General features: G+C 43.4%; 1 protein-coding gene across 8 annotated transcripts in view; it reads left to right on the forward strand.

The window, feature by feature from the left end:
• Positions 1-5,926: 5,926 nt before the first annotated feature.
• EHBP1 (EH domain binding protein 1) overlaps positions 5,927-12,879 on the forward strand; it is a 277,994-nt gene continuing 271,041 nt past the window's right edge. For all 8 annotated transcript variants that reach the window (XM_028721911.2, XM_077926576.1, XM_077926573.1 and 5 more), the window contains exons 1-2: positions 5,927-6,026; positions 7,134-7,560. In XM_028721911.2, the coding sequence (XP_028577744.2) occupies positions 7,457-7,560 (104 nt within the window). In that variant the 5' untranslated portion in view covers positions 5,927-6,026; positions 7,134-7,456. The remainder of the gene's footprint in view (positions 6,027-7,133; positions 7,561-12,879) is intronic.

A 12,879-nucleotide genomic window follows, 5' to 3' on the forward strand; every position in this document is an offset into this window, starting at 1 on the left:
ATTACCGTATATGTCCGTATTTCTGGTTTGTGACTGTAACACATTGATTCATTCATTCATTAATGCCATAAATATTTAGTTGTTCTCTTAATAACAAAGACCAATAATGTCTTAAGAAGGGCTATGTTTGTAATGGAAGAAAAGGCTAAATTGGTGTCTCTTTAGTTTTTCAGTGGTGAAAACCCCTCTAGTCTTCAGGTGCTATTGGTGAATGCCAGATCAGCTAATGGGAAAGGATCTATTATTTCTGACCTGATTGTGGTTGAACATGCCAGCCAGACTTGTGTCACTGAATTCTGGTGGATGAGGGCTGTATCTCCCAGATACATCTTGAAGTTTTAACTGGACATCACGGTACTTGACTTGAGAGAACGGGGTGTGGGGTTGTCTTGGTCTGCAGGGATTCCATCCCTCTGCATCACCCTGACTTGGCCAGCCCGTGACAGTGCTATGGTAGTCCTGATCTGTCCTGGATAATTGGTCTCAGAAGTTGGTACTGGGTGACTTGTGTTCCACCACATGGCCATAAAAGAAACTGACAGGTTCAGTCTACTTAAAAGAAACATTTGTCCAAATCCTGAGATACATTCCATACAATTTTGTCTTCATGACTCCTTTCAAAATACTGAAAGTGTATCACAGAATATCACGAATATAATACAGTTCTAAAAAAACTTATGGGTAAGCCAAGAGCTTATATATAAATGGGCTTTGCCGGATTCCTTAAAATGTTATCTGAGAGGCACATTATTAAGAAATGTAGTCATTTCAGCTGAAAGCTAGCTGTCACACTCCACCACATCGTAAGGCAAGAATGTCCACTGTGAGGAATTGACTATTTGTTGTCAAAAGCACATTTGCAAGTTAGGAAAAGGCATGTCCATGAGTTCTGTTCCTCTCAGCTACTCCTAGGTGTGCACCTGATGAGGCAGTTGCAGCAAGAGAGAGGCTCCGCCCTAACCTCTCGGCTTATGTATCTCCCTCACCCGAGCTGCGCACAAGCAGGCAAAGACTATGCCTGTGTGTAATCTGCTTCTGTTTCTCCTGCTCCAATCCTCGCCTGGTCCTGGGAGACAGTGTTGCAGAAACATGGGGGCAGAAGGAAGAGGATTTTCAGTACCGTAGTCAAGTACAGTAGTGGTAGCTTCTCTGGATTAAGCACCAATGTACTCTGCCCCCTCTTTAGTCTTCAAAGTCACTTCTCAGATGGTTTTGAATGAAAGATGTGTGCTGGGTAAAACAAACCCTAACGACATGTTATATTTGCTAATACCAGAAGCGATGGAGGAGAGAGATAGTAGCTGCATGCTTATTAGAAGACATTTATAGCTAATGGGATCATTTAACATTTGTTAAATCACTAACTATAACATTTGTCAAATCACTCATCAATCTTTTTCAAATAAAACAAAAGCAACAAAATCATTGTTTTTTGTTTCAGAAGAAAGTTTGCTCTACATCTAGATGAGAAAATAATTTCATATGCTCTTATCTTCTGTAGGCCTCATGTAATTTGAACCTAAAAGCAAATAATGAAATGGAAAATGTTAATAAATAATGATGTTTTGAAACACAAGTTGCTGAACAGCCACCGGATCCTTTGCATTTATTCTGCTGGAGAGAGAAGTGATGTCTGTGTGTGGGAAACAAAAATGTTTTTGCTAAATATACACATAGCACAGGGAGGATCGCTGCACTGTGTGTGTCTTTACCGTTCAAATTCTAAACATACTTCAGTGGAGAATTTTTCTTGCAATAATTTAGGACTGCAGTCTAGGCTAATACTTCTCTTAACTGTTTCTTCTGGAGGAAAAACAAAAGGCAATTCTTAGAAGTGTTTAAAAATGTTCCCATGACAAAAAGATAATTTGGGTCAGCATGTGTAATCTAATGAACAGAATGTTTTCAAATATCCGTTCCTATCTTAAATAATGTGAAATGCATATGAAGAAAGTAACAGGATGAGCTCACAAAATTATTTCACCTAACATCACCTCAGAGTCAACGCTTTCCAATATGTTCAGTCACGTTCAGCTAAAGGGCATGGTAGTGGTATCATATAAGTGAGGAGACATCACAGTACACTGGATATGTGAAAAAACATTATTTTTGCCAAAGAAAAGGTTCATGATTAGTGTAAGAATATCTCTCCACTTCGACACTAGTCAAGAAAGTTCAGAGCAAGATTCCTGTGGGAGAAATGCATTTTTATGCAATAACAGCAATAACACTTCTCCAGGTGTTGGTTCTGATGTAGCTTCATCCCTCAAGGTTTTCAGACAAAACCTTGAGGGTCAAAAAATCCCAAGGGAACAACAGTATATTCCAAGATAAAATCTGAGGACCACTCTGCAAGTAGCAGCAAAAGCCAAACCAAAGGAGTATGAATAGAATATGCCTGCAACTCTTGTTCATTTCATGGGCTAGCATAGTAGAAGCTCCCTAAAGACTGCACTGGGTCGGCGTCAGTTTCCAGTGCAAAACATAAACTATCTTAGCAACTCAGTAACAGTATCTACCACCTATCCAAAGGAAGGCAGAGACTTTTCTAATGTCACCACACAGTCTGAAATGCTGTTCTTTGTATGGGTCCCTCCCCCCCCCCATGATATTCTGGTAGCTGTTGTTCTTTTGGAAATTAACCCTTAATATTGGAATTTATCCGTTGTGTTTCTGTTGATCCATGCTTTATTTTAAAAGATTTATAAATCACACACATTATAAAATATAAGAGCAATGTTGCTTTGCTGTGTTAATATTGGTATACTGTTTTTATATGATTTGTAAACTACTTTGGGAGTGTTGGCTAAAAAGTGGTGTGGAAGTCTCAACAAATATGAATGGGCACACTGCACATGGCAGCACTGTTTTTTTCTAGTGAGAAGACTTGTGATGATTTTTGTATATGTAGTTTAACAGATAGTAATAATGGAGCCTAAATATCATTAAATTACAGTAATGCCATCTGGTATGTTCACACAAACAATGGGTAAGATTTAAGAATGAAGGGATGTACTCTAGTTTGACTAGGAATGTATACTTCCCAAATGGTAGATTTGGGGCTACATAAAGTTAATTTTGAATGTTTTTCAAATTCATGATAGAGTTGAGGACCTTTCCTTTTAATGCATTTTTTTGGTTTTCAACAATAACACCATAAACATAACATAAAAACAAAAACAATACCAGAAATAGCACTTTCTAAATGCTTGATCCTGCACAGCAGAGTTAATGGGCAAGAAAAGGGAGACACATTTTTAGGCACATGTTTATTGATCACATCAATAAACCAGCAGTTATTGCAACCCACTATAACACATGCATCTCTGTGGAGAAGTCTTATAATCAATGAATTTATTATGTACCGGTATGTACCATATGTATTTATTTATGTATTTATGTATTTATTATGTACCTTACATACTTTGGTGTATAGCGCGGGTGGCGCTGTGGGTAAAACCTCAGTGCCTAGGACTTGCCGATCGTATGGTCGGCGGTTCGAATCCCTGCGGCGGAGTGCGCTCCTGTCGTTCGGTCCCAGTGCCTGCCAACCTAGCAGTTCGAAAGCACCCCCGGGTGCAAGTAGACAAATAGGGACCGCTTACCAGCGGGAAGGTAAACGGCGTTCCGTGTGCGGCTCTGGCTCGCCAGACGCAGCTTGTCACGCTGGCCACGTGACCCAGAAGTGTCTGCGGACAGCGCTGGCTCCCGGCCTATAGAGTGAGATGAGCACACAACCCTAGAGTCTGTCAAGACTGGCCCGTACGGGCAGGGGTACCTTTACCTTTTTTACCTATGTACCTTACTGTTACTTTGTGTAACTGGCAATCCAATAATATGTATTTCTCATACATGTGAGAAAAGTGAGATTTTCTCCTGTTTTCTACCTAGCAGCTACCTCCATCCTGGCAGCAGCTAAGAGAAAAGAGAAAAGAGTTCAAGATGGAACTTCAGGATTGGAGTTGCCCTCAAGCAACAAAAGTGCTAATTTAGGATCCCAAATCAAATTATGATTGATTAAAAGAGAAGTGTCAGAGAAAATATTATGTCAGAATGAATGTTATTGGGACACAGTTCCACCACAGATGGATCAGAGATCCCAGAGCGCTGCACCTTTTTCAGAAACTTACTGTTAATTTGACAAAGCTTGAGTGGGGTTCAACATGACTAAAGTATAATTAATTAATTAATTAATTAATTAAATTTCTATACTGCCCTTCATCCAAGGAATGCAGGGCAGATTACAATATAAACACACACAAATACATACTACTGTATCAGTGCTATTTTACTAGAAAACGAGGTACTGGAACTCACTATGAACGCCTCCCTTGTTCTGTCAGTGGCAATGGCACCCACCTGAGAGATACTGGAACTGAGTTCTGGTGAGTTTGGGCTAAAAAAGAGAGCCCAGCATACCATAACAACAAACTGGACAACAAAAATGGATTATGCGCACCCTGTGGCCAAGAGACCAGTATTGATGAATTAGAAGAATAAAAATATGATCCCCTTTAATTGATGGATTGATATGACAACACCTGCAACATATGACCTGATTGCTTATAGACGTAACTTGGTTTGGATAAATATATTGACATCTGGAATGAGTCTATGCAGAATACAGTAGGTTACCAATAACCATATATGTATTTGGACATTATTATTATTAATAATATATTTATATAATCATGTATGGAACTGTAACTGATTATATTTACCGTATTATACTGTGTCCTTCTTTCTTATTGGTGTTTTTTGCACTTTTTTCTTTGTACTTTCATCACCTTATTTTCTGTAACTGAAATTCTTTTGATGAAATATTAATAAAATAATATGAAACAGTAACACTCTCCCAGTAGTGGTTAAAAGGCCATAGATTGTTTAATTAGCCATAATTTTGTGGGACAGTAGGGGAATTACTGGTTTTGTTTTGTTTCATTGTACGTATTTTCTATTCTCACTCTGTATTTTTCTGCTGTCAGCCGTCGGGGATCTTTGGATGGAGGGCAGTATACCAATTTATTAAATCGTCATCAAAATCATTTAAACAGCCGTCTGCGCCAGCTTGGAGGCTTTTACTTCTGAGCAACCTATTGAAAGCGGAGGGCGAAGTGTGTGTGTGGGGATAAGAGGCAACTCCGAGGGGCCGAGTTATTCGCCCCCCAGCAGAATATTTGAGGGGTCGTGAGGGGACCGGCCGCCCCTCCAGCTGATGGGCGTCGCCATTCAAACAGTGTGAATATTTTATTCAAGTTGGCCCCCCTGCTGTGGGGCGAGCAAAGGGAGCGAGATCGGCAGGAGCCACCACCAGGCAGGCCGCGCCGGGCGCCTCCCCGCCCCGCCCCGCTCCCACCCAGCGGCAGCTGCCTTCTTTCCCACAAAACCCCGGCGCGTGCAACTTTCCGCAGATGGGCGCCAGCGCCACCCAATGACCGGGCCGCTCGGTGTAAACAACCCCGCCCCGGCGGCGGCGCTGCGAGCCAATGGAAAGGGCGAGGCTGAGGCGAGTGTGTGTGTGTGTGTGGCGGCAGCCGAGCCCGCCCCTTCTCTTTCCTCCCTTTCCCAACCCCGCCTCTTCACTGGCGAGGAGGGTTTCGCTTTACCCTCCGCTCCCCTTGCGGCCAATGATCGACGCGGCCCCGCGACCAATCCGCTCGCCGGCTTGGGGAGGGCTCCCGCCCGTTTTGCCAATGGCGTGCTCCGAGCGGCGCCGGTTCGGTTGCGCCTGCTGGGCGAAAGTTGGTGTGAGGCGCGCACCTCTGGCAGCGGGAGGGTGGCGGCTGTGGAATGCGAGGAGCCGGAGCTGCTGCTGCTGCTGCTTCGGGGTCCCGGAGGAGGAGGAGAAGCAGCGCCGCCGCCGCCGCCTCCCCCCTGGCCGGGGCTTTTATATTTCACCCTTTTCTGCCTGGAGCGAGGCGGGTCAGCGGTTGCCATGGGCAGCCCCAGCCCTGGCCGGGGTGTGTGACAGCCCCGCGCAGCCCCCTCGCCTGGCCGGGAGCGAGGGCTGGAGCGGCGGGAAGAAGGTAAGAGCCGGAGGCGGCCGGGCGAGCGCCACATCCCTGCCCGCCGTCGCCCTGCGGCGCCTCCGCGCGTCCCCCGCTCGGCTGCCCCTTCTCGCCTCGGCCCCGCGCAGCAGCGAGGTCCTCGGAGGTCCCTCAGCGCCGGGGATGGAGAAGGGGCAGCAGCCGAGCCCTCGCCCTCCGCGCCAGACCCAGGTGGACTCGGGAGCGCCCCTCAAGCGAGGCGGGCAGACACAATGCAGCAGGCGAGGTGTCTCGCAAAGCGGAGAAATGTCTCAAGCAGGAGAGATCGCCCAGCGGCGAAAGAAGCGGCCTCTGCTCGCCCCCCGAGCCCCTCGCCGGCCTCCTGCCCATTGAGGCTCCTGCTCCTGCTGCTGCTGCTGCGCCGCTTTCCCTTCCCTCTTCCCCCTGTCCAGATGAAGTAAAGAGCTGCACTTTCCGTACAGCCCCTGCCCTGTTTTCGTGGCTGGAAAGTAGCGCCACAGATGGAAGGGGATCTGTTTGCTATTCGCTGGAGGAAAAGGATATCCCTGCCCTAAGCTGCTGAAGCTCAGGAAAGGTCTTTTACCCTCTTGCACCCTCAGTCTAACTGCCTGCTGCTGCTACTGCAACGCCAGCACCGCTAGTATGCTCGGACTTTCCCAATAGGCACAGATTCCCCTGTAGAAAGGAGATGAGGGAAGAAACAACTGTTACACCTTTTTGTCATCAGCATGGAAACAAAGAACTTCTCGCAGCTCCCTCTGTGTGTACTATTGGCAGCACCTCGATATGTAGCCTGGCTTCCAAGAGATGCTGGAGGGTGGCCCTCCTGATTTTTTGTATTTTGTTTAAGTTGTTTGGGAGGATGAGTGTGTTGATAAAATAGCTGATTGGTTTGTTTCCAGACAGACTTGTGGCTTGCATTCCTGAAATTGCTTCTGCGTTTCTCTCCCTCTCTATGAGGGTTTGGTAAGGGGTGTGGGTCTCTTTTTCTCTCTCTCATGTGTACAGTCTTGCGGGTCCATGAATGCCATATGAAAAGCACATAAGAAATTTCCCACAATTGTAACATTATCAGATACAGCACATACAGCCACTGCCTCACTTGAATTCTGTTTTGCTTTCCAGTCTGACAGCCTGAACCTCATTTGAGCCCATGAAGAGGAATGATGACTCTGTGAGGAAACTTCCTTGCACTTGCATTTTCTCCTTGTCGTGGTTCATGATTGTACCCACTCAGCAATGTGCTGTTCACTAAAAAGAAGATTTACTCTGGGAAGGGGATATCCAGAACATGCATCCTGAGCATCCTTTCAACATCTTCTGCGTCCATTGTTTTTATTAGACTTACATGTAGCTTGCTTAGCACAAACAAACTATTATACCTGCCTTGCTCAACCTGAGACTTTCTACATCTGTTGGGGCTTTGGCTTTTTTAGCTGCTTATTATCATGGCTTCAGTATGGAAAAGACTGCAACGTGTTGGAAAACATGCATCCAAGTTCCAGTTTGTGGCCTCTTACCAGGAACTAATGGTTGAGTGCACTAAGAAATGGTAAGTAACATGTTCTGTTGGAATGAGCTGCTGTTACTTGAACATGCTGTTGCCTCTTCAGATGATGATTACTGCCTCTCATCTCCAAAAGGGACAGAAGGCAGTTTGCAAATTTCCCTTTATAAATGCTTTGCTTTGCACTTATTCTGTCCCTGTAAAAATAATTACTGCTTGTTCACCAGGATTATATGGTCACATCAAGCATTTATTAGATATGTGCAGGTTTGGACAGTTTTTATGCAATTCTGTGAATTTTCTTTGTCTTGTAACACGTCCTTCTAATGTTACCAAGACAGGCTCTCGGTAGCCCCACAAACCTGATACAGTCAAACCTTGGTTCTGAAATGGCTCCGTTTTCGAATGTTTTGGCTCCCAAATGCCAAAAACCTGGAAGTAAATGCTCCGGTTTTCAAACGTTTTTCGCAACCCAAATGCGGCTTCTGCTGGAGTGCAAGAAGCTCTTGCAACCAATCGGAAGTCACACTTCAGTTATCAGATGTTTCAAAAGTCGAACAGTCTTCCGCAATGGATTGCATTCAACAACCGAGGTTTGACTGTAAGTTGTTGATGCCAGAGGGATATGTAAAGGACTTAGCAGTGCTGACAATATTATTCATTTCTCTCTGCGTATGTCTGACTTCTGCTTTTGTCTCAAAATACTTTCTTTCAACTCTGGAATGGGAACAGCCAAGATTCAGCCTTGGGAATTATCTCAAGTTATTTGCTTAGTCAGACAAGAATTCTGTGTTGCAGTAACCCAATGGGACATAGTTTAAATTAGTCAGAACAGTCTAGCCAATCAGCTGTATGGGCCTGTCCCCCACATACACATTCACTGCAAAGTATGCTTTAAAAACTGGTAGGCTTCTGCTTCTCTTCGTAGTAAAAAAGAATAAAGAAATATTTGCTTTAGCCAATATTAACTTAAAAGAATGCAGTCTCTTTGACAGAATGCAATACCTGTGTTCACTATTCCGTTCTGCAATATCAGTTTAGATAGAGAATACTTGGCATTTCTCAGTAGCGGGTACTGCATATACTGTGTGTGTGTGGATGTTTTGGAACAAATAAATAAAACCTGTTTTCTAATTCTTGCTGTTAAGTTCTTTGAGTGCAGGGCACTCAAAGAATCATGAGGTTAATAGGAACTCACGAGGGTCATTTAGTCCAACCCCCTGCAATGCAGGAATCTCAGCAAAGGATCCCTGACAAATGGCTGTCTCACCTCTGCTTAATAACTTCCAATGAAGGAGAGTCCATCAGCTTCCATGGGAATCCATTTTGCTGTAAAACAGCGCTTAACATCTGGAAGTTCTTCCTAATGTTTAGTCCTTACTTGCAGTTTGAATCCATGGGGTTGGATCCTACCCTCTAGAGCAGCATAAAATAAGTTTGCTCCATCTTCCATGAGACATCTCTTCAAATTTTTGAAGATGAATTTCATATCACCTCTCAGTCTTCTCTTCTCCAGACTAAGCATACCTAACTCCTTCAATTGTTCCTCATAAGGCTTGGTTTTCAGACCTTTTATCATCCTAGTCGCACTGCTCCATTTGTATTTGGTATTTGTGGTCCTTTGCATTCATTACCTTGATGTAACTCTGCAAGGTTATCCCCATGCTGTATTTAGGGCTGTATGGTAGAGTGACTTGCCTGAGGCCCCCTAGTAAGTTCATGAGACAGGGGACTTCCTGATTTGTAGTTCTGTTTTTAGCCTAGCTTCTTTGGAAATGGATTGTTTACTGAATCAACATAATTGTGAAAAAAATTGTCTTCTAAGATTGGGGTGGGAAGTTTCATACAGAAAACGTTACTGTTTAGTGCAATTTCTAAAACTTCAGCTGGACTGCATTTGCCACAGTTAATTCAGTAAGTTTACTTAAAACCATCCCTTTCTTAGGGAGAGGGTTGAATCATAAGCAGAACTTCAACAGGTGAACTTTCTACTTGTCCTATACCCACTAGAGGTACTGGAAACATGAGAAAAAAGCATAACAACACAACTTTAAGAATGAGAGAGGACCCATCTGCTGCTGTTTCCCAAGTGTGTGTCTGTGATTAAACTCCACCCAATTCACTGGTGGCCTCTGGATTTAATAAAATATATTCAGTCACTCTGATTCTATGATTCCCAGAAGTGTCCTGGGTAGCCACGTCCTGCTTGGGGGAGGGGAAGAAGCTTTTGACAGCCAAAATTTCAGCTGGTGGTATATAACTTTCTTTATTGGGATATTTCTAGGAATAATCATGAAATTGTTGGTTTTGTTGTTGTTTTTTCTTTGTTTACCTGGCATTATTTTAGCATTGCTTTAAAGTCTGCCTTGTCTGAAGGGTTTATCCCTGAAGGGTTTACAACCAAGATCCAATTAAAAGTATTGCAATAGAATGTTGTGATATAACACTCTTCCTCTTTTTACATTGTACTTTTTTAGTACGATGATTAGATCCTGCAGAAGGTCGGCGGTTCAAATCCCTGGGATGGGGTGAGCTCCCATTGCTCGGTCCCTGCTCCTGCCAACCTAGCAGTTCGAAAGCACTTCAAAGTGCAAGTAGATAAATAGGTACCGCTCCTGCAGGAAGGTAAACTGTGTTTCCGTATGCTGCTTTGGTTCGCCAGAAGTGGCTTAGTCATGCTGGCCACATGACCCGGAAGCTGTCTGCGGACAAATGGCCAGTAAAGCGAGATGAGCGCTGCAACCCCAGAGTCATCCGTGACTGGACTTAATGGTCAGGGTTCTCTTTACCTTTATGCTTACACAATCAGCTAATCCCTGATCCAACTTACGTACTCTGAGTCAGTGTCACTTTGGCTGTAGACACTCTCAATGTCTGAAGTTATGTATGAGAGTGAAAATCTTTGTCATCTCTCATTCTGTCATACATCTTCATTTGATGTGCAGCCAAACTCATTACCAGAGGCAGGACAATATTATTTATTTAATATATTTAGGTGCTATATTACAGGTGAAACATACAAACTCCTTTACAGAAAAACGAAACAAATATTAAAACATCAAATACAAGCTGCAAAGAAAGAGAGCTTTGTGAAGTCTTGATCCCTTCTCCCTGCAGTGCAATATGGCCCCTAGGTAGCCCTGCTTGCAGTGATTGTGGAGAGGGCTAATTAAGCTATCTTGGGATGAAACAGCTCATTCTTGGGCAGTTCAGCAATTTGTGTGAGTTCATCTTTTTAGGATGAATGTTTGCAGGATTTTTGCCTGCAATAGTGGCATTATTGTTACATTTAGAAAATGTGCCGCCTGATCACATGTGAATCTAAGCATGCCTAAGCCCATTCATTTCAAGAGGTTTTTGTATGTTTGACTCTGCATAGACTTGGACCTAACTCAAAGGATATCTTGAATTTCAACTGTTCTCTGTAAGGGGGAGTGAGCAGTCTTGAAATACAGTCCATCTGTGTTAAAGCTAAAATTATAAGCACTTTCTGTGCAAAACTGTGGATGACTATATTTTGGCAACAAAGTGCCTTCTTTCCTTTTGGTGTCTTGATGCTTATTTTGGTATGTCGGTGAACAGTTTAGACCTTCTAAGTTAAATGCTATGTGTGTTGGTTTTAGGAAGGCAGGAAAATTGGCCCAACAACAACAGCAACAAGATAGGATTAAAATGCTTTCCTGTCCTTTGCCTTTAAGAGGACAAGTCTGCCATGATGTGGCAATTAAGGATCATGATTCTAATGTCTGCCCTGGGGGCCATATTGTAAGTGTCCTTTTGATTAAGACTCTAGCTAACACGATCTTATTTTAATGTACTGGCATTTGAACATTCCAACAAAACAATGCTATTTTTGTAGCAATAATAGACCATTCATATGTTAAACTGACCAACAATGAAGTATTAAAATACACTAGGGAGGAAAGTGGGGTTGTAAGAAAAGATTGTTCATGAAAGTGGTGGAAGGGGTGGGGAGAGTGGTTCAGATCTATTCCTCAAAGATTTCAGCTACTTATGTATGGATGTGAAAATAATCCTTAATTACTTTGTTGAAGAACTCTTACATTTTCATTCATTTCAAATGAAGCTGCATCTAACTTTAGTTGTCCTTTTATATGTTCATCCAAATACTTCTGAAATGAAGTGGGACTTGGCTGTGCAAAGTTAATGGGAAACTGCTTTTGCTCTACTTTTCTGCATCTTTATAGTTGGCTCTCTCTAAAAATGGATTAGCTCATGGCAGAGCCTCATCTGCCCTGCATATAGTAAAGAGATTTTCTGTCTTCACTTTTAGGGATTTCCATAATTCTTGACCCTAACAATGCTAACTATTAAAAATGGACAGTCCTAGAGCTGATCCTGTTAGTTATAGTATGTCTAAAATTGCCAGCAGGCCATTATAGAAAATAGGATGTTAGGTCTGATTGCAATTCTGTTTTCTCTTCCCCCCACTCCTATCAGCCTCATCATATAACCTACAAGTTATTGTCAAAGTTAATGGGTATTTTGCACTAAATATCTTTATAGGCAAGCCTTCTGTCTGTAGAAGGGGACACTGCAACTCTCAAAGTAAAGAATCAGCCATTGTACACTTTGCTAGCTGTGAACATTCCAGCCTCTTAGGCACAAATCTTGACCCTGGGCAACTGCTGGTGGTCATGACTTGTCTGCATGTGGTCTTGGTAATTTGTGGAAGTGGATGGTATTGTCCAATGTGCTTGAGGTTTATAAACTCTGTGCTAGCCATCTGTTTGGAGTGTGTGTACGCATTATTGTGTGCATCCTATTATTGCATGTGCAGATCTGTGGATTAGGAGAAATCATTACCTTGGTATGCGGTCCTCTTCGTCCCACCCTACTTTCTTCTCTGATATCATGAATTCCCACTTGCTCTAGAAATTGTCTGGAATTGTGGGGCTCTTGAGCCTTTTATGAACACCCAGTGATGCTACATGCTGCTAAAACTGTACCTAACTGTAAGCTTTGTCTTATAAGGGGCACATTCTAGCAACTTCTGGAGAGAGAGAAGGTTTGCAAGCAGAATATCACGATTGGTTCATTTATTGGTGCTTGCTTTGCCTGCAGTAGCTTCAAGTGTGGGATAGTGCTATGAGTGTATGTGCATCTGAGCAAGAGTGATACACTGCTTCATTTCATTGTAGGGCAGGACATTGTTCTAGGCCATTGGTTTTCAACCGGTATGCCGTGGCACCCTGAGGTGACTTGAGGAACATTCCGGGGAGCCGGGGGAGCGTTTTTCATTAACTTGTGGTCCATATCTTCCTGCATTATCTCTCTCTTTCTCTCTGAGGAGCATTCAGGGGAGTCTGCAGCTTTAACTTGCCCTGGCAAAAGAAGTGGGGA

This window comes from Podarcis muralis, chromosome 3 (assembly GCF_964188315.1).
Source record: "Podarcis muralis chromosome 3, rPodMur119.hap1.1, whole genome shotgun sequence".
NCBI classification, from domain to species: domain Eukaryota; kingdom Metazoa; phylum Chordata; class Lepidosauria; order Squamata; family Lacertidae; genus Podarcis; species Podarcis muralis.